Here is a 26,680-nt window from a genome sequence, read left to right as displayed (position 1 = left end):
TTAGTTGTACCAGTAGCGCCATCTGCGCTAAGATTTGCGTAATATGCCTTATTAGAGTAGAGGTACTCCGTACAAAGTATTTACTCTAGCTAGACTCTTAAGACGATGGCTGTATGGGCTTAGTTAGTTAAAGATCCCTTTGCCTTTCCATATGAATAAATGAAAGAAAAAAAACTACTCTAGACTGTCATATCACTGACACTATCAGACAAGTCCAGTGTCGGTCGCGTGTTTGACTGTCTGTCAGTGTTAAGAATAAGTGACGTTGGTATGTACTTATTAGTCTTTTTCAATTTTATTTAAAAATTTACTACGTAGGTACCGAAAGTTTTTCCACAAATATTAGTTGAATCATTTTCTTAAATACATGTAGTGGGCTTTGTACTAGCTGTAATAAACATTTGGTGAACAATTTCTGCGATGGAGACGGATGAAATTGTAGCCGAAAATGGAGACATATTCGTTCATCGGATAAAACAACTGACAGACGAAGAGAAACAGCGATTGGAAAGCCAAAATAGCCGCCTTATTCCAGAATCCAAAGCTGCCAAACTGGAGAAAGAAGCAAAGCGTCACTGGGACATATTTTACAAGCGAAACGAGACAAAATTTTTTCGGGACCGGCATTGGACAACACGTGAGTTTCAAGAGTTGATAAATTTCGATGCTGATGAGCGCATTGCGTATTTAGAGCTTGGATGCGGTGTCGGCAACATGATATTCCCGTTAGTAGAGGAAGGATTCTCGAATTTCTACTTCTATGCGTGTGATTTTTCGCCACGTGCCGTGGAATTTGTAAAGGCGAATAAGTTGTACGATTGCAGCAGAATGAAGGCATTTTGCGCGGACCTGACTACTGAGGACCTTTTTGAGAATGTTCGCGAAGGTTCAATGGACATCGCAAGCTTAATATTCGTGCTGTCTGCTATTCAGCCGGCGTCGTGGGAGCAGGTAGCCCGCGTGGCGTTTCGCGCCTTGAAACCTGGCGGCGTGCTTTTGTTCAGAGACTATGGAAGATATGACATGGCGCAGCTGCGATTCAAGCCTGGACACAAGATTGCTGATAATTTTTACATGAGGCAAGATGGCACAAGGTTGGTTTTATTTTAAAATATGACATTGATAAGCTTGCTCCGCACGAGTCAGCTAGCCTGCATGACTAGTCTAGACTTTATGAGAGCACAGATTGACTTGTGTGCCCCTATGGTGGCTCTCAGAATGCTGAGTCAACTTTCCTAGCACCCAGACAATTGTATTTTAAATATAGGTTTTTTTTTATCTGCAACATATAAATTTGTGTTATTATGTGTGAAATTAATGAAATAAGCAATGGGCCCGGAGCTATAGACATTTGAACAACCACAGGTTCACAGTCCAATCTGGCCGTGCAGGAACTGAGGGGTCAATCAAACCCAATAATCATGAAAATCAGTCTGTACTTCCATTGTAAATCGCATCAAACTAATCATTGTTTCATATCTTTAGGAGCTATTACTTTACTGAAGAAGAACTGGCTAAGTTGTTCTCTGAAGCTGGGTTCGAGGTCCTCATGAACACATATGTCCAACGCCGCACTGTCAATTTCAAGGAAGGAATAGATGTGCCTCGAATCTTTGTCCAAGGGAAATATCTGAAGCCTAAAGCAAATGGTAAGAAAAATGTTGATGATAATTTAATATATTCTAGTCTGAAATAAAAATCTTTCACTTCAATTTGAACTAGATGTTTGCTTCTGATAGATACTGCTTTCGCAGTATTAATTATCCCTAAATGATGAAAAATGCTAACCATTGAGTAAACAGTGATTTGCATGTATATTAGCTCTAGCTGATAAATACAGATAATATATTTCCAAATTTATATTTCTTATACACTATGAATTTCAAGATTGCTTTTGTTACAGGTTGAACACTGGCCAGTTGAAAATTTGAATATGGATTGTGAATGACAGGTAAGAATCTAATATTTGATTTTATTAGCAGCCATTAATTTAGTTACATATCTTCAATTTTTGTACATATGCTGTCATAAGCAACATGTTTTGACAGTGACATATTACATGTAAAGCATTCTTTATTTTTTCTATAATCTCTAATGATGAAATCGCAGTGCAACAGAAAACCAATGGTTGCCTCGCAGCGGGTATATTTAGAGTAGGGAACAATTCGATATTAATTTTTGGTATTTAATTTTTTCTCATAATGTTTTTCAAAATTGTAGCTTAGGGCCCCTGCTGTGAGGTCTGATGAACCATAAAGCTTGATGCTATCTGAAATAAATTTGAAAATAGGTACATCATTTTTGTTGATGAGTAAATTAAAAATTTGATTTCCTTTATTTTCAGTTCTAGTCAGGAGCTGTATTGGTGCACAGTATGGTAAGTTTTCTTCTTATTTAATTACATAATGTATTCAATGGAAAGGTTTAATCTTCCTTAACATATAATGTTTGACGTTTAGATTTTTATTCTGGTTAAACAATATGAAAATAAGTCTTCATGATTTTTACAAGAATTTACTTCCCTTGTTTTCCTTTTCATGTGGTTTGAATTAATACTTGATTTATTTTCAACGTATCCAATGATAAGTATCGACTGTTACATGTTAGAACTCATAAGAAAAAACAATGTTTATTTATTATATTTTATGATGTTTCCATAGTTCATCTGATCGCCTTGATGTACACATGTTTGTCTTTCGCTCCTATCTGAAATCCAGCAGGCTATGACTACTGAGGATAACATGAGAGAGTAGGATTAATCTTAGCTTAATTTTCTTGCAGTGGCATTGTTGCTGTGTGTGTGCAATGAGCATTAAATCGTAAGTATGCAAAATTATATTTTATTTCAAACAGCTGTTTAGGCCATACATTTGTCTCTGTATATTTTGTATTTGTTTATAAATAACTATATGAGAATGAGGTAACATTTCTAGATACTTACTTTCAGTTTCTACATACTTATTTTCGGAGAACTTCAGTCAATTGTGTTAGTAAATAAAAAACTTGATCAATACTGGTCTAGATGGTTGTAAAATTACTTCTTTTTGTTTTGATCAATCATCAATCAATATATGTAAATAGGTAGTCAAAATAGCCAAATTGTAAATTTAATAAATGTTTTGTTATATTTAAATCTTCTTTAACAACCAACCCTACTAATATTACCACCCTACTAATATATAGTAGTGGTGTAGTTGTTAGTAAGCTATTAATAAAACTTTATATTTTTTTATCTGTATAAAATTGAAAAAGTTATTACTGGGTGTTTTTTCAAGTAATTTATTTGGTCTTGTTTTTGTAATTTAGTGCAAAAGTTTTAAATAAATAATTATGCACTCCGAATTCATATGATGATACAAGATAGGGACATCTGATTATAATGTTGTTAACATAACTATCCACACTGATTTTTTAATTAAAAAATTATCTGTCCCTACATTACAATATGTAGTCACTTCATGTCTACTTTTTTGTTTTAGGATAAGATGTGGCAATGGCTGATACGACTACACATACTTATCTAAGGTAAGCGATTTCTTAATTAATGTCCCCTGTAAATTTGTTATAGCATAGGATACACTTTTTATTCATGAACATATAATGTATTGAAAAATTGTAGTAACTATGTCACGGAAGGTTAGTTTTGTGTAAAATGTTTGTTGGGGTGTGTATGTATGTTATAAAGCTTATTCTATTCTATGTAAAACTCTGCTTTGCTCTGGTAAAAACATAATAAATTGCACGCCTAAATTCAATTGGTGAATTCCATACAGAAATTCGTCCAATAGTTCTTGAATTTCGCGTTCATAGATGCGACAAGGGGACTTCTTTTTATGAAAATTGTAGTGTAGATAAGACAAAACGAATTAAATTTTTGTTATTTGTTCTATCCTAACTATAAGTTTATTTTCTGTAAATTTCTTTTGTGTCAAGAAAAGTATTGTTACTCCTATCGAAATTGAATTTAAGATACCACAATGATGAGTCCAGATAGGGACATCTGAGCATAATGCTGTTAACATAACTATCCTCACTGAATATCTTTGTATAGCAACATAAAGTACAGCTCTTGTCAACCAAACTACAGTTTATGTAATCGTTCTTTTCAGAATATACTGCAGTATGAATTTGGATGGAAGATGTGCTCAAAGAGGTTAGTGTTTAATTTCTGTTTATGTTTCCTAAATATAATTAATTGAAATCCGTGATGTAATTAAATTCATTGACACGACGGGCGTATCCAGGACATTTGTTAATTGAGAAGATTTATTCAAAAACTATTTTTTGAATACATATCCGTCTATTTTTTTAATTACGTGAAAATTCATACGGAGGTCTATACCTTCACTTGCACTTTTTCAGGTAAATTTTTAATTTATCTAGTACCAGCTGCGCCCCGGGGCTTCGCTCCCGTGGGAATTTCGGTATAGAAATTACCCTATGTGTTTACTCTTTCTTTTTCCAGTATACTTTGCATAATAAAAAAGGAGAAGATAATGATGACCAGACCTTCAGGTCTCCCTCAACAGAGCGAACCCAAACAACCATGTTGACCAACCTTCACGTCTGATTTATAACACCCACTAAATATATGTAAACCTTTTTTTTATTTCTAGCTAAATACTATTTATTTTTACTAGGTCCTTCCATGGGGATGCTTGAACAAATAACTCGCTGTTTACGCAATAGGTAAGATTTCGCTGCACGATATCTTGAACTCTATGTTACCACTTATAGAGTGTACTTTACTGTTGCCAAATCTGGCAACAGTACACAATATAAGTAAGGAAATCTCCTTAGTCGCCTAAAGGCATCTGACATCACGACTAATGAGTAGTACAAAGTGAATGCCCTCATATAGTGGCAGTAGGCGTAAATACTAGTGAACTTATGTGAGTGAAGATTTAAGCTTTCCTTAATTGGAAGTAGTTGTTGTTGTAGAAGGTCTATTGTGTCACTTGACCTGTTTTATTTACCTCAAATTTCTAATTTAAAATGATGACCAGACCTTCAGGTCTCCCTCAACAGAGCGAACCCAATCAACCATGTTGACCAACCTTCACGTCTGATTACAATCAAATGTGTATATCAAAAGTGTACCCTTTTTTCCCAATTTACTATATGTTTTCCTTCTTTACAGATGATCCGTGAAGATTGGAAGCAGTCTTGAGATTTAGATGAAAAGGTTTGTTCATATCTAATGTGCTAATCATATCTATATACAAATTTAATTATATATTTTTTTAAAACATAGAGTATATATTAGGACGAATCACACAGATTGAGCTAGCCCCAAAGTAAGTTCAAGACTTGTGTTATGGGATACTAACTCAACTCAACTATATTTTATAACAAACACATATACATATAGATAACATCCAAGACCCGGGCCAATCAGAAAAAGATCATTTTCCATCATGACCCGACCGGGGATCGAACACGGGACCTCTCGGTTCAGTGGCAAGAACTTTACCACTGCGCCACCGAGGTCGTCATATCAGTATAGGATAGATCCACCCGATCTGTGCAACTATTCGATGATATATAACGGTTCAATTGGTTACAGCATGGGAACATAATTAACCTTGGTCCAGTTGTACCACAGGGAAACAGTTTTATTTGTGGTGTAACCAGTTGGACCATGACCATTATTGAAAATATTATCTCAAACTGATGCGACTAAAGTAATAGGAATTAAATGATGTATAAAAATTGTAGAATGATAAATAGTGATTTTATAAATGTTATTCGTCACTACCTCTGAACTTGTAGCTTAGCTAAACCAATCTTCATGTTCTGGAATATTCTGTAATTTCATATTTATTTTTCAGGTTGTAACGACGGTTCAAGCCCCAAAATTGATGGTAAATCAGAAGTTGTTATATAAGTAGGTCAGTATCTAAATAGAATACATGAAGAAACCTGATCTCGTGTACTATTTCAAATTTCATCAAAATCAACCAAGGGGTTTCTGTGCAAAGCATGCTGTTCAAAGCATGAGACATCATGCTTTCACAGAAACCCCTCAAAGCTAATTAAGTAGTCTAAGCATTCTGAAACTTCATAGGCAAAAATAGTAATAAAATAAATTAGTATTTCTTAAAATCTGCAAACTATTTACATTTCAGAACAACCACTGCTTAGAAATGATAAAACTCATTTGTCAAAAGGGCCTGCCATTGTTTTTTTTTCCATATGTTCAGTAAATTATTTAAAATGATGACCAGACCTTCAGGTCTCCCTCAACAGAGCGAACCCAATCAACCATGTTGACCAACCTTCACGTCTGATTCCTAGCAGAAAATAATATCCTCATTCTCATATGGAAGTTTTTGTTGAAATATGTATTTTCTTTTTACAGTGTCCACAAGTGTCGCACAACTCTTGAAATAATCTAAAGTAAGTTTTGATTTTATTTTTTCATTTTTCTTTAATTGGCCTTGCTAAAGCAATAATATCGATTATTTATCGAAGAAAAAGCATATTGCCATAAATAGTATTACACGCATTTAATAGTATATTGCTAGGATAGCTCCATATTCAACATATTTTTTGAAAGTAAACTATCGATTAATCGGCAACTTGTGTCTGCTATCCTATGGGCATTTTCTTTGTTGATCATGACCTACGTAGAGCAGACGCAGAGGATTGTGGTCAAAACTGCTGGCGCGGTGACCACTCGCCGCGCCGGTTATAAAGACAACTACATTTTGTTAAGCATTAATTTAAAAAAAAATACAAAAGTTGGACTTACGCCATATAGCATTCTCTAGCAGTCAATCGTTAGGCCAAACATAGATGGTTCTGATTCCTTAGCTGTAAAGCGTCGGAGCCTAGGGTTCGCTTTCCTATTTCGTCTCCACTTCGCACGGTTTTCGGCATCTTTAGTAGTCACACCATTGGCATTGTTATAACCTAACCAAATTAATAAAGTTAAAACACAAGTGTTGTATGTGCTAATCTCTGGAACTAACGCCTAGTTAACCTGGGCCTGTCTGTACCACGGGAGTTATTGAATTTTTGTATTTTTTTTCCAGATGATCGTTATACTGCAACTCCTGATGGAACATTGCGCCTAGACTTTACTCCGTATGGCGAAACAATTCGGTTTCCGTTCAGAAATTATTTGTAGTGAGCAATCGATATCTTAGAGAATCTGTGACTTCTTCGAGAACAATAAATTTATTTTACACAGTAATAATTTTAATTGTCATCACCTCCTAAATAAGAATTTACTTTGTGTCGACACAGTATTGTTTCCGCCAAAGGCTAAAAAATATGTACCTACCAATTTGGTATATAAAGATAACATAACAGGTAAAAAAGATGAAATACACTTACATTGTAACATAGCTACAAGAGATTTTATTCCGTATTCGCGTATTCGTATATGAGATACTCAAAATAGCAGATTATCAAAATAACCAAAATTGTGCATTCCTCGAACGTCGTCTTATTTTCTCAAGTGGTGCATATTGAACGAAATATCAAGGTGAATAAACTGAACCGTCACAAAAAAAAACGAGGTACCAAAGTTATGAGAAGATTGCCTAAGAGAATAATATCTAAATATATGTGTTTACACATATAACCTAATTTTTTGGAAGTCTGGTAATAGAATGAAAGTCGCATGGTAATAAAATACTGTATTATCCTATAAGAAGAACTTCCTCCTAGAAGTTTCCAGTTGGTGCCTCCTGCCCGCGATGATCCACTCGTAGTCCCCCCGCTTGGAGTCAAACGTGCCCTGCTGCAGCGACACGAGCTTGAGAGTGAACCGCGGGCCCAGCTCGAGCAGTTTGGCGCGCTTGCCGTCTTTTGTGAACTCGTAACTGAAACAAATCCTACAATTTAGGGATCTTGGTAACAAGAAAAAGTCACGGTTTTTTAGTTTCCACACACCCTAGACCACATCTTCAGGAGTATCAACAGCACTCGGAAATTTTAATTATTCATTGATTAAAAAAAAACATGCACGTTGTCACGGCTGTCGCCTATGGGGGTAGCGAAGACTAGGGATCGTAGCGTACGAAGAGATAGTATTATCTTCATCATATCGGCTACAAAAAGTCTGGAGACATTTGAAGATTCGGTCGTGATGTTGTAACTGGCCGCCTGCCTTACGTCAACTCCAATGCTATTGTTGCTTATCAGCTGCCTAGCCTGTGTCCCTTAGCCGCGAGTCCACACAAACCATACATACCGATGATGTCTGAAGAAGATGTAGTCGCGCTGGTTGTGAAAGGTGACGGCGCGGCGACCGCGGAACTGCGGCTCATAGTGGAACAGAGCGCCCAGCATACGGCCCACCGTCAGCCCCAAGCGGGTGCTGAAGTTGTTGAGGATCACCTAGCGAGACAGAATTGTTTATACTACCAAACAGGCAGTGTGGCCATTTCCCATCAGGTAATGGAAAGTGGTACCGCAGTCTTTGCAACACCACGCGAGTGACGCGCATTGTCTACTTTGTGGACTAGGGTCTATTGCTACAGCCCTGTAATTACACTGCTTCTGAACCTTCGAACTGGAGCACAATGCAAGCTCCGCTGTTTAAAGGAAGGATTAATTGAAGATATGAACTTATTAAGCTGGCAATATAGACTATCAGCGAACAATTCAATGAATTTGTAGGTTTCAACGTAAGTAAATTGCTGGGAGCATGAGTTAAGACTCCCTGTGTACCGAAAGATCCAAGGTTCAAATCCTACTCATGCCACATGAGTTTGTATACCAAACTGCCTCATTTACAAAGTTTTCATCAACTGTCACTTGCTTCCAATGAAGGAAAACATTGTGAGGAAACTTGCACTCTGGTTGTATATCAGCTTGTGAGTGAAATAAAGTTTTTCCATACATTAAAAGCATTTTTGTAATGTAGGAGGGAATTCCTATGCATCACCTAATGGACACCTTGAGTAGATAGTCCTTAGAAACACTAAAACATTCCACATTTCATTGTTTACATTCTATCAAATCCCAACTAATACTATAAATGCGAAAGTAAGTTGTTTGATACCTCTTCATGCATTATCTGGACTGATTGTTATGAAATTTGGTACCTACACAGGTTAAATATACAAAATAACATGGAATAACACATAGGGTACTATTTATCCCAAAATTCCCACGGGAGCAAAGCCCTGGAGCGCATCTAGTATTACATCTATGATTCTATATACCTCTGGTCTATGAGTAGTGATTTCCTTCCAGTCCTTCCTCAGTTCTGGAGTAATCTTACAGCTAGACAGTCTGAAATGTGCTGTAGGCCCATTCGGTAAGTGTATGAGGAGGAAACCATTGGGCTGCTTCTGATTCTCGTTAACTACAATCACGTCTGTTACATCCTCGCGGATTGCTGATTGGACTATTCTTTTTACTGAAGATCTGGAAAATAAGGGTCAAAGTTGATTCATCTATATATTAAATAATAATGAATGAATGAATGTCCTTATGAGACAGAAGAAAAATTTATTTTGAAACAAAGTTAGGATTAGCTTAATATGCTATTCAGAATAGTGTTTGTGAAATTTTCACAGAATATGTTTATGGTCACTGGTTTTAGTGACCATAAACACATTCCAAGATCCACTTTGTATTACTGAGCCAGAGGAGTATGAGTAGGTAGTTATGTTCTTCTTAGTCTATTCATATTTGTTTGTTAATAGGTACTTTATATTTATAGTTGCATACATTTTTTTATTTCATAAAATTTTGGGATGAATGGTCCTAGTATGTTAGGACCACGGATGTTAGGACTGATCACCCATCTGGCTCACTGGCATCCCCAAACATAATAAAGTAAAATAATATTAGTGTAAGTTTGTTTACCTTTGTCGATATCGGGATATTGAATTAGGAATGATTCTAGTGAGTTCTTTGCCAAATATCCTGGTCTTGCTGTGTGGGTTGTCCGAGTATGTTATCAACACTTTGGGCTCATATGAATTCTCATAATAAGAAGATAATTCGTCTAGCTCCATGTCTTTTTGTGCCTAGAAAATAAACCATTTATTTACTTATTGAATCCAAGTTTGAAAAGAAAATTGTGATATTTGTTAGTCATAGTTTCAGATTTGTTTTAATCTATCAATTTTTAAATCTGTTCTGTTCTCCTCCCACTCCCTCCATGGTATCCTATGCCAAATCCAAGCATTTCCTCTTAGAACTTTGCAGATCATTGCTCTCCAACGATTCCTTCAATTTGTTTAACGCTAATTTATCTGAAGTTAAGAGAAATTTACAATCAGCTGTTCTAACCTCTTCCTGTTCCTCAGCCTCAACATTAGCCAGCATCGTCTCATCTTTCTCTCGCAGCGACTCCAAAGTATGCGGCACCTTCTTGGGAACATCATCCCCTTCTTGCTTCTTCTCCAACTTGCGCCTAAAACAAATCAACGTGTTCACAACTGCCCGCCGAGACAAAAACAACAAAAACAGCATAACATAACCTCACTTACTTCTTTTTGTCTTTTCCACGAGCCATTGTGTTTTAAAATCAAGTCAGACTATAAACTTCAATGTCTTCAATCAATTAAAATAATGGCTACTTATTATACAATATTCCTTTAAGAAATTTCAAATTTCAATTTCTATTTAGAAGCTTCGCACCAAATTCGCACACACACGCCAGGTTTATCAATGAAATTATATGACATGACAATTACTTTTTTTCTTATGCGCCTTGGCCTGTTTGACTTTACTTCACTGTTCGCATAAACGATGATTATGCCAAAATTAAAGGGCCAAATTAATAAAAATACCAATTATTTTGCTTAGTTCTTTACTAGTAGATAATAAAAAGTTTGTTCTTTGGTTAGTAAGCATACTAAAATGCAGTGCTAGGCTCTTTCTAAATGTATGCGAAATCAAACTCAAAAAATTGCGTTCATTTTCTCTTTGACAGTGACGTTCACACGTCACGCTCAGCTCAGCTGTTCTCGCTGTTCTTGTCTGTTTTGGTAGGTAGGTAGTTATCAATCTTGTTGCGTTTTTTGTGTATTGTGTGATTTCTATTTCATGATAGAAATCTTTGGGAATTCCGTTCACTCTCTCATTCTCACACATATTTTATATTCTTTCTTTAACGTTTCAACCACAATAAATGTTGTTTTCAATAGTATGTAATTTGTAAATAATGAGCACTCCTAATAACAAACGTCGGGGCGATATGGAAGAAAATAAGCCAAAGAGAGTGAAAACTGAATGTAGTTACAGTGAGAAATGCTATAGATTGAATCCCGCGCATTTCCGCGAGTTCAGCCATCCCCATTTGGAATCAATACTTGACAACTACGGTGGTACTGGAGATTTTCCCATTCCAGACAAGTTCAAACACCAAAGGCATATGCTCACTGATCAACTGAAGGTCATCATTGAAAAAAATCTTTACGAACCTATAAAAAGCAATAGCAATAATTCAAGTGATGGAAATAAGCCTAAACTGACAAATTCAGAAAATAAGCCAAATGTTGCATCATCTAGTTGTCATGGTTCTATTAAGGAAGAAAACAATGGAGGGAATAATACAAAAGTTGAAACTATGGGAAGAAGCAAGTCTCCTATGGATACCGGAAAACAGAATATAAAATCTATTTCTGACTATCAGCCAATTGTAGAGCCCGCTAGGCGGCCGGAAAGTTTCCTGAAGGTGGTGCTGCCAAAAGGGAATATGCTGGCAAAGCACGCCGCTAGCGCCCCCTACCACATATTCTATACAACAATATCGGATGAGAGTAGAACACATAGTCAGCCTTATTCTATTACCTTTTTAGAAATCCTAGACCGCAGCCTAGGAGAACTTAAGTGCTCGCTGCAAATAAATTTCATGGTCGAAATAGGCTGGTTGTTAGCACAATACTATTTTGCCGGGTATAGCAATAAGAAGCTCACAATTTTATATGGGGAAGAGATGGATGATCTCAAGACTATAAACAAGAAAAAGCCTCATGTTGATGCTCATTATATATCTATGCCTACTCCATTCGGGAAGCATCATACCAAAATGATGATACTTTGTTATGAAGATGGGTCTCTAAGAGTCGTGGTTTCCACTGCTAATCTGTATTTAGATGATTGGGAGAATAGAACACAAGGGCTATGGTTAAGCCCAAACTGCCCTGAACTGCCGGCGGATGCTATGCCGTGTGAAGGGGACTCTCCCACAGGCTTCAAAAAGGCACTGCTACGGTACCTTAATCACTATCACCTGCCACAACTCGCCTATTACATTGACCGGGTAAAGCGATGCGATTTTAGCAGTATCAATGTTTTCTTGATCGCTTCAGCTCCTGGGTCTCACTTTGACCTAGACTGGGGCATGACCAAAGTGGGAGCTTTGTTACGACAACACTGTTGCATACCACCGGAAGATAACAAGAAATGGCCGCTGATAGCTCAAGCTAGCAGTATCGGTAGCTACGGGAAGGACCCCAAATTATGGCTGACGGGAGATTTCCTTCATCATTTCACGAAAATTAAAAACCAGTCGCAGATGCTTTCGACGCCACCGGAACTGAAGCTCATTTATCCTTCTCTGGATAACGTCCGTGGATCCCACGACGGTTTGCTCGGCGGCGGTTGCTTGCCGTACGCTGCGGACGCGCATGCTAAGCAAACCTGGCTAGTACAATATCTATACCAATGGAGAGCTGTGAGTAGTCATAGAAACCGAGCAATGCCTCACATAAAGTCGTACACACGGACCTCCCCCGATAACAAAATGGCGGCCTATTACCTCCTGACGTCAGGCAACGTCAGCAAAGCGGCCTGGGGGTCCATAAACAAGGGAAACTCAGCGCTGAGACTCATGAGTTATGAAGCCGGAGTGCTATTTCTGCCAAGATTTGTTATAAACGAAGACTTGTTTCCACTGGACCTGGATTCAGACAATCCATTAGTAATTCCCTACGACATTCCGCCCACTAAGTACACGGCAGATATGAGTCCTTGGGTTTCAGACTACCTACGATAGTTTTGAATCAACATCAATCAAAAGTTAAAAAATTACAAAAATAAAATAAATTACAAAAATATTAAGAAACTTTTAGTTTATGAATAAATGATTTTTAATTTTTTTATCTGTTTCTGTAAAATAAAACACTGGCAACCTGATAGCTAACATCATAAACCTTGTTCCACAAATTTCGTTTTTTTTTTTTACTAGCCTATGGTTGTGTATCCCACTGATAGGTAGAAGCCTCCCCATTTATTTTTATACAAAAATATTAATATATTAAAATTGATTTCTTATACATGTCACACATGCTATTTAGCATTTATTTTCATCTCATTATTATTTTCAAAAATATTAATATACTGTAAATTTTTAAATTACATGAGCGTGGTGATAGATAATTTATAACGTCATCATAAGTAATTCTTTATAAATGTTAAACTGGCGAAAAAAGAAACAAAATAATTTCATATAACATATATTTATCTAGTTCAGTTGCACGTCCTGCCTCGCCAGCTCCAGCAACATGGGGTCGTCGAAGAACTTGTTGATGGAGACGTCTTCGCTGAGCCCCTTGCGCCGGCGCGTCTTGATCATGAACTCTCGCGCGAGATGGGTCGCCGGCTGCGGCTCTAGGGGCCTGGAAAAGACAAATTATTAAACATTGAATTAGTCCAAAATACGAGTATTGGAGTGACAATAAATCACGAAAATATATTATTAATTTGTGTTTACCTAGGTATTAATTGATATGTTAATTCCATCATCATCGATAGTATCGATAATAAATAATTCTAAATTATCGATTGTCGTGAATATAAAAAAAAACTATGTATAGTTTTGCATCATTCTTAGCTTTCCATATTACACATACATTAAAGACTATCCCTGTTATTCATAAAAAAACATATTTTAAGCTAAAGTATGTTGTTGTCTCGTTCTGTCAATGTCAAATATTGTAAAGTGTGATAGTCATAATATAGTAGTAGCTTTTTTATAAATAACAGGGGATACGTCTATTGAAAGGTTTTCCGATTGTATTCTAACGGTCACCCCTCGTTCTTCCTCAGCCGTTGAGCGTCTCCAAAGGTACTTTAGCTTCAACTACGGTCAAACGAAAGTTTTTAGTGTGCCGGCCACAGTATGGTGGATAGACTGGTCACCTGATGACGATGCTCTTGTCCAGAGGGTCGCCGGGCACGATCTGCCAGTGGTGGAACACCTGCAGACAGAAGGCCTGGCCCTGCGTGTGCGTGCGCAGGTCGGTCTCGAAGCCGAACGAGTCAATGCAGGGCACGAACGCCTTGATCGTGTACAGCGGGCTGCCGGCCACGGGCGCGTCTTGGGTCACGTGACCTGAACGACAAAGTTTCACACCATATAAATAAATATACAGGGTTACTGGTATCAAACGCAAAGCCTCCTAAAGACTACTTGGGTACATCAAAACAAGCAACTTTTATTCTACGACAAATCGTGATTCGTTGTTTGTTTTTTTTTTTTCATATAAAAAAATAACAATCTAATTTGCGATTCTACGTACATCTTAACTCTATGTAACAGCCAAGCAACACATTTAGACAAAAGTCGTAGAACAAAAGATGTTAGTCTTTATGTACCTTATGCGCCTTTAGAAGGTTGAGTTAGCCCCAATTAAGTTACGGAACTTGTGTTACGAGATACTAACTTAACGATATTCTATAACATATTATAAATGTGAAAGTGTGTTTGTGAGTTTGATTGTCCAACTTTCAAGTCAAAACGGACATGTATAGATAAACATCCAAGACCAAGGGACAATCTGAAAAAGATCATTACAATACTACGACGGCAGTTAAACAACATTAACAAGTGCTTTAAAATAAAAACTAAATTAAGAATTTAATAACCCCCCCCTCCTAAGTTGCCAGCCTCATCTCATCTGCTAGAAACACTTGCCACTTGTTTCCGGTGAAGGAAAACATTGTGAGGACTGGTTGATTATTATTAACTCGTGTGTGAAATGGAGAAGGCAATGGCAAACCACTCCATTAATAATACCAAGAAAGTTGTTATGTGTGTTACATTCGACGTAATGACCACGACCCTCAGCCATGAGGAATTCGACTATGAAGAGAACAAAAAAATTGGTATTCCAAAGCGTTACCTGTAGTGGATTTCCCTTTAGAATTGCTGCACGATTGTTTCTTATTGTTCTAGAGTTTAGTGTTGGTTACTTATGGCTATGTTAATTTTATAAGTTATTAGTTTAAGACATAGTTACTTTTAACTTTACAAACCTTCTTGTTAAGTTTAAGATAAGCACTCGCGACTACAATGTTGGCAATAACTGTAAATTAGTGTTTCTGTACTAAGGTGCAGAAAGTTTCGCTGAGTTATGACCTTATTGCCTTGCTGCAGCACAGCGATTTGTTTAATTTTATGTTTTTCTTTATTTTATTATAAAACTAGTCTGTTATTTCTTTGGTGTCTGTGGCAAATCAAATAAACGAATATCTTGTCGCGGCGTGTCAAACTGAAAACTGAACGCAGCTCAGGGAAGGTGCGCGGCCGCAGCTTGTTCTCCCAAGGACTGAGCCCATCAAGCCGTCGGCGCATGTACGCGTTGCGTCTTAGATATTTTATTTCATACTAGCTTTTGCCCGCGGCTTCGCCCGCGTGAATTTCGTAGCAAAATCTCAGTAATATATATATATATATATAGTAGAAGTAAATATAGTTATTTTGCCAACAATATTTGGTATTTTTACTGGCGCTCATACATATCTAAAAATGTTGTAGTCACCTCTTCGTTTGGCGAGTACAGTGTAGACGGCGGAGACGCAGTCGGCGGGCGCCTGCACCTCCACGAACAGGTAGGGCTCCATCAGCCGCGGAGTCGCCATCAGAAACGCCGAGTACGCCACCTACACCAAACATATCATGAGGCCGTCCGCCTGTGATCGGAATGGTCCCAGGTTCGAATCCTACTCGTGCCACATGAGTTTGTATACCGATGAGTATCAACTCGTGTATGATTTTTTTTTTATTGACCAATAATTGCTTCCGGTGAAGGAGTACATTTTGAGGAGACCTGCACACTGGTTAAGGTAGAGTGTACGCGATGCGGCTACTTGTCGATAGGTAGTTATAAAAGTCATATTTGACGCGATATGGATCAAGTCTGACACATGTGTTAGCAATAACACATTAGATAACAAGAAGACTGTTGCAAAAAATTAATACAGTCTAGAAAAATCAAACAGGTTTTCTAGACAATAACACTGAAAATAATAATGCGATGAAAAAATTCTGGCATCGAGCGGGAACATACAACATTTCCCGCTCCATTCCAGAATATTTTCATCTCATTATTATTTTCAAAAATAAGTTAAAAAACGTGTGTGACATGTATAACAAATCCATTTAAATAACACTGTGAACCCTGTATTCGATCTAGGTCAGACTTCTTCTAGAAATAATTACTCGTATAGGAAAATTCGTGCGGGTGGTCCCACAAGAATTTTCCTAACATATGTATATCTCTTTCGCACAAAATCTACTGGACCGATTGTTATGAAATTTGGTTCACTGGTAGAATATAACACATAGCGTTATTTTCCCTTAAATTCCCACGGGAGCTCGGGGCGCGACTAGTAAAAATATTGCACTTACTCGTCTAGCTGTAGGTATGATCTGTCCGCCGCCCCTGTGCAGTGGTTCCTGCGCTATGACCGCGTCGAGAATCTTAAACTTCACGTTCCTTATCGGCTCCTCGCATAGCGGACCTTCTCTGGTACCCCATTGGAAACCTGTAACAATATACATATAACTCTTTTAATAATAGATTTGACAAGTGGATAGAAGTGAACAATGTGTCACTGTTGTACAAAATCTGAATTAATCTAAAGTGATTGATACTGATATCAATCACTTTAGATTAATTTGAATTAATCTAAAGTGATTGATACTGATATCAATCACTTTAGATTAATTCAGATTTTGTCATCACATCACTGATGATGTGTCTATTACTCAATAAATAAATAATAGGCCTTCCTTCGCACGTCGCATTGTTTAAGTGGGTTTGATTTTATTTCAGCGAGCCCTGGGCTCAACGGGTGAGCATTTTAGAAAATTAAGCCGGTATAACGCTCAGATGAGAGAGAGATTCGAGTTATAGAATTTTAGAAAATTAAGGGTCGGCACATTGGTCGATTTCTCAGTAAAAATTTTTTAGCATAGTGTAACTTTAATAATGTCATGATAATTCAAATAAATATAAATAAATAAATATATTACGACAAATCACACAGACTGAATTAGCCCTAAAGTAAGTTCGAGACTTGTGTTATGGGATACTAACTCAACGATACTATATTTTGTAACAAATACATATTATATAGATAAACATCCAAGACCCGGGCCAATCAGAAAAAGTAGAACTATTTTTTCGGTATCATTAAAGTACCATAGAAATGTTTTTTGACCCCGGCATTCGAGACGTCACAATACATTACTGACATACAAACTCCATAAAAAAAAATTGTTTTAGACATTTAAAAAAAAATCATCTGAGTTCGAGAATAAATGTTAGTTCCAATTAGATTCTAGTTCCCGAGACATTTGCGAGATTTTATGGGGAAAAAAAGTGGGAAAACGGGCATTTTGCGATTTTAATTGATTTAATTTGCAACATGCAAACGGCTACGTTGTCATACAATAAACGTCTCTAAATCATGTACACAAACAACGTGAAAAAACAAAATGCAATTGTATGTTTAGTAACAAAAAATTCTAGCTACAATGTCAATTTCCCAACAATTAGATTTTCCCAAATGTGAACTTTAAAATATGGTAAAAACACTATTACATTTGCGGGAGCACAGTTATACAATAAACTTCCAAACTCTGTGAAGGAGGCAGTGTCGTTAAATAGTTATAAGAAAAAATTGTTACAATATATTGTGAGGCAAGAATTCTTATAACTTGGACCACAACCATATTGTGTACTTGCGCTGCGTGGAGAGTGGCAGGTCGAGTGCGCGGATTTATTATTCCACCGGCTTTTAAACTAATTAATTTGTTTCGCATGACATGTAAATATTATACTAACATTAATTTTAAATTGCTCATGTAAGTGACGTGTTAAGTCTTAATGAGTAATACAGACGTCCCGCGTAATTATTACAATCTAATTTCTGTAATTAATTTAAATAAATAAGTTTAATTCTCATTAATTTTTATAACTTTTTAAAAACACTCCCATACGTTCCCCAAAAAAGTCTATCTCAATTCAGCCCTAACTCAATATCACCAAAAAATATAAAGCGCTTACCCTGTACAATGCTGTCTTTGACTGATGCCAACAGATGTTTGTCTACCTCTGAGGGCAGCGTATCGTCAACCAGGATGTTAGGTCCCGTGGTGTCAGGCCCGAACGCCCATATCGACCGCGCGGCCAGCAAGTCCCAGTCGTATCTGAAAATATAAAACCGATTCGTATCCATACTAATCTAATATTATAAATAAATAAAAAATAATTTATTTTTTTAGAGTGGATTTGTAGGCGGTTAAGAGCACTGTCCCGGATAGACAGGGGCGTGGGTTCATTTCCCGCTCGATTCCAGAATTTTTTTCATCTCATTATTATTTTCAAAAATTTTGTTTTTTTTTTTATTTAAAAACTACTGCATCGGTTTTCATGAAATTTGGCACAGAGATAGGCAAAATTTTCAGGAGTGACATAGGCTACTTTTTATTCTGGTTTTACCCGAAAGAAGCCGGGGCGAGCGGCTAGACTTTCATGCTTGATGACCATTTGCCATAAGGTGGGCCGTATGTCTGTTTGGCTAATAGTCTGACAATTAGGAGACGAGCATGTAGGAACGCAGATCCTAGGCCCTTGAATAAGCTCAGGGGTCTTCCCCTCATCTCATAAGTTGATGGTAGGCCTGCAGATCAGAGAGAGAGAGAGAGGGCCGTATGTCCGTTTGCCTGCTACTCTAATAAATAAATATGTAACCGAAAAGTAGCTTTATAGTATTCCCAAAAAGAGTTGACGTTGCGCCGGTCGTAAAATCACAGCCGAGCCTTCATAATTTAAAGTATTATTTTTTACACATAACCCGCACTTAGAGGTGTCTCATAATAGAGGACACCACAGCTATTCTCCAGCTTAAAGATATTACACTGATTGAAAATGTTCAACGAAGAACAACAAAATTAGTTAAGTCACTAAGGAATAAAACATATGAACAGAGACTATTTATGGTGTAAGATATTTATTCTCATTAAGAATTAGAACAAATTCACTTCACATGAGAACAACACAATTAAATCTAAACAACAAAATCTATGTTCGGTATGCGCGTACAAATTTGCGTCTCACTATTATTAAGTGTTCGGTGTGCGTTTACCCTCACTTAAAAATATTGCATCGATCGAGTAGAGACATCTGTACATAGTATCGATTTGTAGAGACATCTGTACATAGTCTGCAGTATCTGTTGAAACTCTCGGAAAATAATAAATTAAAGAGGTGATTCCTTGAAATTATGTCGCACATCGGCAAAAGAGTAATTTTCTATCCAATCGTGTGGTTCGAGACTGGAACGAACTCAATGAGAATGTTGTCACAGCACCTTCAGTGAACAATTTTACGAACAGCTTGGATAAAACCTCCAAACTTCAAGACACGCACGCATCAGCTTAATATATTAGGACAAATCACACAGATTGAGCTAGCCCCAAAGATCGAGACTTGTGTTATGGGATACTTGTGTATGGGTGTTATAAAATTAAATAAATAAATAAACTCACTTGGTTTGGAAGAACTCCCCAAGCCGCTTCCTGTCCCACGTGACACACACAGCTCCGGCCTCTATATCCTCGGCGAGACCTCGCTCCAGGGGCTCCGCTATCATGGTCAACTTGTTCCGCTTGTTGGGGGTCTCCGCGAAACATTTCAGTGAAGACGTCTCTACTACTGTCTCGCAGAACGAGACTACTGGGTCCGCAACTGTTGGACAAAATGTTTATTAATAGAATAGATGAGTGAGAGATGAAGACAAATTTTTATTATGGTAAATACTAAACCAAAAAGTGTACTCGGATTCCTAGCCAGACTAAGTCGACCGCGCGAGTGAATGAGTTACAGCTGTCATGCTGTGTTGTTCAATTTTCAATCGTAAAAAGGAATCGAGGACATCAAACTTGCACAAAAACATGATGTTATTTTTCACATTTGAGTGAATTCTTATGTTGTATATAATTTCTATGTTACAATATTTAAACACACTTTTTGACATATTTTATTTACATAAAATGATAAATCCAACATAAAAGACGCATCATTTTCAAGTGGACTATCGAGGTTGGATACATCTTTGATAGGAAGTGCCAGATTTGTCAATGAATTGCAATTTTTCACATGTGACGTAGTTATAGATTTCATATGTATGTGTTCACGCCATAGTGCGCATGCGTGTAACCATTTCCCCCGCGACCTTAAAAGCAAAGCCGAGGATAGAGAGGCGTGGCGTATACTCCACCGACAAGAGCATAGTTCTGTAATAAGAAGAATCAATTAACTAGCAAAGTTGTAACAAACGAGATTTTCGTCTCACCTTTGATATCGATCTCCGAGTACATATCCCTAAGGTCGTGCATGACGCAGTCCAGATACAACTCGCCCGTGCCCAGGATCACGTGTTCGCCACTTTCTTCCACCCGAGTTGATAGAAGCGGGTATGATTTGTTCACCTGAGAAGAAGATATATATATATATATATATGTATATTCTAGGGTTACTGGTATCTAACACATAACCTTCCAAAGGCGCATAAGGTACATAGAGACTAACATCTTTTGTTCTACGACTTTTGTCTATACGTAATACAATACAATATTTTTCCATTTTTTAGTTTTAATGTCGTTTCTATAAAACGTTAACTCTATGTTCGATTTCGCTACATAACGCTACTGTACTGTCTCGTATTGCTTGGCTGTTACATAGAGTTAAGATATGGAGAATTGCCAATTAGATTATGAACAAATAAACTACGAATCACGAAAAGTCCTAGATAGTTGCTTGTTTTGATGTACTCAAGCAATCTTTAGGAGGTTTTGCGTTTGATACCAGTAACCCTGTATATGGAAAAATCACACAGATTGAGCTAGACCCAAAGTAAGTTCGAGACTTGTGTTATGTGACCCTAACTCAACGATAACATATTTTATAACGTCTACGTCTACAGAAATACAAGACCCAGGCCGATCTGAAAAAGATTATTTTCCATCTTGACCTGACCGGAGATCGAACCCGGGACCTCCAGTATAGGAGCCCGGAGATGATGACCTTATGTCATGGAGGTAAAAAAATTGCTTATTATCTACCAGCTGGCAATCTACATACATACATACATGCCAAATAACCTTTATGTTATAAAGCTTTAATAAATATACAAATAAGTGTGCAACTAGGTGCATCGGATCCTTCATCGTAAGTAATGAAGTAGCTTTGTTTATAGTAGTAAACCACCTGAGACCTTAATCTAGGGCGGGAGCCACACGCCTTTGAAAGTAAAATTCTATCATCAACACAAGTTCTCGGTTGCATACGGCTGTGATTTTACTAGCCGTCAGCCTGACACCATCCTTGGTAATGCTATTGTTACCTATCAGCAGGCTTTGTCCCTTAATCGCCTCGTACGACATCAGCCATCTGAAAGGCACTAACCTTCCTAAGTCCATCCAACATTTTGGGCAATTCCGAAGGGTTGACAGGTTCCACAGCAATCTTCACCACGGCCTGGGTGTTGAACCTCAGTGGTCTGAATGTGTGCAGCTCCTCGGTCTCGTCTGCGGACACCACAGTGCAGGTCTTCACGATTGGTTGGTCGATGCCTTCCACAAGGGCCCAGCAACCAGCTGGCACTCTATTGAGTTCCACCTGGTCCAAAATGTAAAGATCAAAATTAAAAAAATATATTCTTAAAATTGCTTTCTGTTCTTGTTTACAAGTGTTAGATTTTAATGAAGCCATATAAATATTATATCAAAATAATAAATATATTAAATAGTAGCTTTTGCCCACAACTTCGTATGTGAGTAAAAATCCGTTTCCGTGAGAATTTCAGAAAATCTTCTCATACACGGTCCTAGGAACCTACGCCCAGTACTTTCGGCTGTGCGTTGTCTGTCAGTCAGTCAGTCAGTCAGTCAGTCAGTAAGTAAGTAAGTAAGTAAGTAAGTAAGTAAGTAAGTAAGTAAGTAAGTAAGTAAGTAAGTAAGTAAGTAAGTCAGTCAGTAAGTCAGTAAGTCAGTCAGGCAGTCATTCAGTCAGTCACTTAGTAACGGAAGAGTTTTATATACATAGATTGAGAACTCACCTTATACCGGGCCTCGTATATCCACAGCCTGCCAACGTTCATGATCCTGGAGTCCTCTTCGTCCTGGGTGCTGTAATTCTCACCCAACACTCTGACAGTTTGCCCAGCGTACAGCGTGCCTGACATTATCCGTGCTAATACCTAAAAAAAAAAAAAAATTACGTCACATTAAAGGAATTATTATGCCGCGGTCGTAGTCGTAAGACAAATTTCAACTTTGCAGTCATACAAATAAAGCTCTGAATTGTAGAGCTAATGAATTATGGCGAAAATAAATGCGCTTAAGAATTTTGAGTTTTACATGTACCTACTTAGTATAAAGTTGATATCGTCAAAGCGGAATTCTAACGCGATGTTAATTATTTTAAATATACGTCCGAATTAACACGAAACTAGATTGTTACGAAATTAAACATGTGGGCGATCAAAGAATTGACTGTGAAAACAATTTCCCACTAGATCCACCACTATTGATTTCGATTAGATCAATTCTTTTCTCGAAAAGATAAAAACTCCTTATTCATTGTTAATTAAAGTAATATATATAGATAACCTTTTTATTCACTCAAATGTATACTTAAATTTTGCCTGCAGCTTCGCTCGCTTATGGAAGCAGTTATTTTTCCGTGATGAAACGTACTCTATGACCTTCTCCGTATTTCAAACTATATGTATGCAAAATTTCAAGAAGATTGGTTGAGTAGGTAGAGCGTGAAGAGGTAACAAACAAACTTACTTTCGCATTTATAAATATTAGTTTGGATTAGGATATCATTATTTTAAACGTTTATTAAAAATCTGGATACCCCCCACCCCCCCCAAACTATACGCTCAGCGCCAGCTGGCGGCGCCGGGACTCATCAACTCACCAAGAAGAAGGTGCAGTCGTCGGTGGGGTACATCTTGGTGGTGTGCGCGACGAGGCGGCCCGACTGGTCGCAGCCCAGCATGTCGTCGCACAGCGCCCCCGCCCCCGCCCCCGCCCCCGCCCCCGCGCCGCGGTACGCGTGACGCACTTTGCGCTCGGCGCCATCTAGCGGCGACGGCACGTGACGGACTATCATTTCAACGAAACCGCTGCAAGGAAAATTATTATTTCAACGAACCTTGTAGCCTAAGTCGGATATACACACGACACGAATGAACGTGCATTGCGTTGTTTGTATGCGATCTTTTGTTTACCGCAAAGAAAACCGAGCAATGTACGTGGAAATCACCAACAATTGGAGAACTGTTAGCCGATGTGCAGACGGTGTTCATTCAACATCAAGCCAAAATTCCTTGGGCTTGCCTTTTCTGCCACGGCTCTCGTCCAACAATTAGACCTTGTGATAAATTGATTCAATGTAAGTTCAGAAATATCTACGCTTTTAAATTCAAAATTCTTTATTCAATATAGGATTTTTGACGTCAAAAAAAATACTTAAACTAAGTCTACTGCCGACTTCCAAAGCGCAGGTGAAGAAGAAGCGGCGCAACAAACTTCACCGCGGCCTTTTCTCCAAGCACGTCAATTAACAAATGTAGTATGTATACACGCTCACCAAAAGTCCCCGAAGAACCGGCTGCAGACGAGCCTCAAAAGCGGCCGGACATTTAGCTTGGACTCCTGCTTGCTGAGCTTGATGCCCAGCTCGGCGAGCACCGCCGGCAGAGTGTCATCTACGTCGCCCACTACCTGGAAATAATAAAAAAATATAATTTCAATTCCATTAAACATGGCTAAGAACACTCGGGATAAAATTATCTATGAGATAAAAAAAAAAACTAAACGAAAATCCGTTCATCCGTTTGGAAGCTAGATACCAGACAGATAAAGAGATACAGAGACAGACACATAAACTTATAACACGAGATGTTTTTGCGTCGGGGGTTAAACTTATAACACGAGATGTTTTTGCGTCGGGGGTTAAAAATTCATCTTAATGTGGCTTATACAATCAAAGAACATATCTCTCTCTACACAAACTGAACTCACTCTTGATCAATAATTAGATGGCAGGATTACCTGAGCAAATATCTTGTACAACGGCTCCAAGATAAACTCCACAAAACTCCTCTGCGCGGACGAATGAGGCTGCTTCCTTGTAAACCGTCTGGTCTTCGCGTTGAAGTACACGTCGCCCCACAGCCACGCGGACATGTCCGCCGCCTTCAGCCCAGCGGCGGGCTGCGACGCGGAGTACATCGCCGCGAACGACTCCAGCGTAAAGCATACGTCGTACAGGGATGAGGCGAAGCATACATTGCCTGCGAACACAAGTGTTCGATTGCAACGGTTGAATATCCCTTTAGCACAGTTCAGATACTCCCGACAAAATGTATGGAACAAATGCTTCGGTGTATTTTCTAGCATTCCGACTGTTACCGTCCTACAAAATAATGTATGAATGGGATAAACTCATTCAAAAACTACGGATTCCTAAGGAAGGTTTAGGTGTAGCAAAGCACTATTCGCTAGTCAATAATATGCCTCAACTTGTCATGTTAAACTTTGGCAACTTTGGCTATAACATAAATTGTTCAGACCAAAATGAACTCTAGTACTTACCCAATAGTGGTGAGAACACCAAAGCAGGCTCATCAGGATTATCCTGCGGCTGGTTGGTCTCCAACATAGTGTTCAGCTCATCAATAATATGCCTCAATTTGTAGTATGCATCTGCTGGAGGTAGCTTAAGCTCTAAGATGAGGCGGTCGATCTTATTGATGCAGAGAGTTAGTGGAACTCGTTCTTGTACCGCATGGCGCAGGAGTCGCTCAGTGTTGAGCATTATTCCTTCTGCTGCGTCTACAAATAGGACTGCACCTGTTCAGCAAAGGTTAGAATATATTATGTTATTCATATAGTTCTTGATAAAAACTTCAAGAATCACTCACACTAAAATTTCAACATAGAAGAGGATTATGGATAAGTAAATATCCTACTTTAATGTATTTTGCAAATGTTTCCTTACCATCAGAGATCCTCAATGCAGAGGTAACTTCATCACTAAAGTTGACATGTCCTGGTGTGTCCATGATATTGAGCAAATGGGACTTTCCCTTTATATTCTTCAGCAGTAGAGTGACCGGCATAGACTTGATTGATACTCCTCTCTCTTGCTCCACAAATAATGTGTCTGTGTACCTCATGGGAATTGTGGTTTCATTATTGATTGTGCCTGGATGTGTCTGGCGGATCAGACAGTCTACAAACGATGTCTTGCCTAAAATTAGAAAAAAAAAATTTAATTGAACCAATTTTTATGTTAATATAAGATAAAGTATCTTATATTAACATAAAAATTGGTTCAATTAAATAAAAGCAACCAACCAACTTCAATGGATTCATCAGAAGTTGCATCAAGACGAGTTCGTTAAATAAACAAAGATAAACCCAAAAAAAATCTTATTTCCCCATACCATTATGTAAATGTCCCATCAGTGTAACATTCCTCATAAGATTAGTATTATCCAGCATATCAGCCAAGTACTCCATGTCATATTTAGTCTCCGGCAGCTGTTGTTCTTGGACTTGGAACTTCTTATGCTTTACAGGCTCCACTAGAGGTTTGTCCAGCGCTTGTGTATCTTCCTCTTGCACAACTGTTTCCACATCCGGTCCATATACTTCTACAGCTTGGGGGTAATACCTAAAATAGACAAAAATCGTAGATATATCTTGTTTGTTTCATTATTTGTCAAACTTTATGTACTATGGATATAAAACAACTGTAGATAAGCGTCCGATTGTGAACTGAAGATTTCTAATTAACAGTAGTTGACAAATTTTTGAAGTTACTTCGAAGTTGTATCTATAAAACAGTAACAAAGAGGTTATGACAAATATGTTTCAAGAAACAAATGTAATGTAAAAGATTAGACAAAATTGTGGTACTTACCGTTTATCTTCGTGCAGTACAACGGACATTGGCGCAGCCTCGGGCTCAGCGTCAGGATCTTCGTCTTCATCCATAGCGTCCTCGTCGGCATCGCGATTTTCTTGTCCGTACACACTCTGATCGTCATCCGAGTCCGACTCCAGGTCAGGACCGATGTAGTTACCAAATTCATCATATAAATCACCGTCCATTGTTTATAAACTTTAAGAAAACAGAAATAATCAATCCAAAATCCAATCAAAACAAACGCAGCTCGCTCGCCCGCCGCCGCCCGTTTGTCAAGTTTTTTTGACAGTTGAATAACCTCAAAAAACGAGACAAAGAAATACCTACAGACAATTAAGGAAACTTTAAGGAAAATTACCTATTTTATTTGAATTGATTCATGATTAACTAGTAAAACTGGTTATAAAGATAAAACATACAACTTTGTATAGAAATTGTTAATGTAGAAATAGAAAATAAATAAAAAT

At 37.8% G+C, this 26,680-nt stretch overlaps 4 protein-coding genes and 1 non-coding gene across 7 annotated transcripts; 3 read left to right on the top strand and 2 right to left on the bottom strand.

Annotated features, from left to right (window-relative positions):
• Nucleotides 1-206: 206 nt before the first annotated feature.
• LOC128670360 (uncharacterized protein) lies at nt 207-7,194 on the top strand. Of its 3 annotated transcripts, none has more exons than XM_053745963.2 (12): nt 207-1,094; nt 1,486-1,649; nt 1,904-1,951; nt 2,345-2,377; nt 2,782-2,819; nt 3,480-3,525; nt 4,110-4,153; nt 4,641-4,689; nt 5,141-5,185; nt 5,832-5,864; nt 6,362-6,399; nt 7,038-7,194. In XM_053745963.2, the coding sequence occupies exons 1-3, from the start codon at nt 421-423 to the stop codon at nt 1,906-1,908; spliced, it is 843 nt and encodes a 280-aa protein (XP_053601938.1). In that variant the 5' UTR covers nt 207-420; the 3' UTR covers nt 1,909-1,951; nt 2,345-2,377; nt 2,782-2,819; nt 3,480-3,525; nt 4,110-4,153; nt 4,641-4,689; nt 5,141-5,185; nt 5,832-5,864; nt 6,362-6,399; nt 7,038-7,194. The 3 variants fall into 3 exon arrangements, with proteins under 3 accessions (XP_053601938.1, XP_064292037.1, XP_064292038.1); XM_064435967.1 differs by having other exon boundaries at nt 5,832-5,891; XM_064435968.1 differs by lacking the exons at nt 4,110-4,153; nt 4,641-4,689; nt 5,141-5,185; ... (1 more) ...; nt 6,362-6,399; nt 7,038-7,194 and having other exon boundaries at nt 1,904-2,021; nt 2,068-2,377.
• Nucleotides 2,638-2,716, top strand: LOC128670449 (small nucleolar RNA snR60/Z15/Z230/Z193/J17). The gene has a single exon (XR_008404765.1). It is a non-coding gene; the product is annotated as a small nucleolar RNA snR60/Z15/Z230/Z193/J17 (small nucleolar RNA).
• A 439-nt stretch (nt 7,195-7,633) lies between the features above and the next one.
• LOC128670359 (uncharacterized protein) lies at nt 7,634-10,628 on the bottom strand. Its single transcript, XM_053745961.2, has 6 exons — nt 10,458-10,628; nt 10,258-10,381; nt 9,829-9,992; nt 9,180-9,384; nt 8,204-8,349; nt 7,634-7,832 (listed from the first exon to the last, which is right to left on the bottom strand). The coding sequence occupies exons 1-6, from the start codon at nt 10,481-10,483 to the stop codon at nt 7,655-7,657; spliced, it is 843 nt and encodes a 280-aa protein (XP_053601936.1). The 5' UTR covers nt 10,484-10,628; the 3' UTR covers nt 7,634-7,654.
• A 320-nt stretch (nt 10,629-10,948) lies between these two features.
• Nucleotides 10,949-13,140, top strand: gkt (glaikit). Its single transcript, XM_053745960.2, has one exon. The coding sequence runs from the start codon at nt 11,135-11,137 to the stop codon at nt 12,968-12,970; it is 1,836 nt and encodes a 611-aa protein (XP_053601935.1). The 5' UTR covers nt 10,949-11,134; the 3' UTR covers nt 12,971-13,140.
• Nucleotides 13,141-13,414: 274 nt separating this feature from the next.
• On the bottom strand, nt 13,415-26,500 carry LOC128670357 (uncharacterized protein). The gene is made up of 16 exons (XM_053745959.2): nt 26,208-26,500; nt 25,729-25,958; nt 25,281-25,532; nt 24,875-25,132; nt 24,332-24,573; nt 23,868-24,001; nt 23,193-23,400; nt 22,324-22,464; nt 21,672-21,884; nt 20,560-20,695; nt 19,754-19,952; nt 18,270-18,412; nt 16,607-16,743; nt 15,738-15,858; nt 14,116-14,308; nt 13,415-13,592 (listed from the first exon to the last, which is right to left on the bottom strand). Exons 1-16 carry the CDS (start codon nt 26,396-26,398, stop codon nt 13,439-13,441), a joined length of 2,952 nt encoding a protein of 983 aa, XP_053601934.1. The 5' UTR covers nt 26,399-26,500; the 3' UTR covers nt 13,415-13,438.
• Nucleotides 26,501-26,680: the final 180 nt, after the last annotated feature.

This window comes from Plodia interpunctella, chromosome 5, assembly GCF_027563975.2.
Source record: "Plodia interpunctella isolate USDA-ARS_2022_Savannah chromosome 5, ilPloInte3.2, whole genome shotgun sequence".
NCBI classification, from domain to species: domain Eukaryota; kingdom Metazoa; phylum Arthropoda; class Insecta; order Lepidoptera; family Pyralidae; genus Plodia; species Plodia interpunctella.
This window is presented reverse-complemented; position numbering and strand designations above follow the sequence as displayed.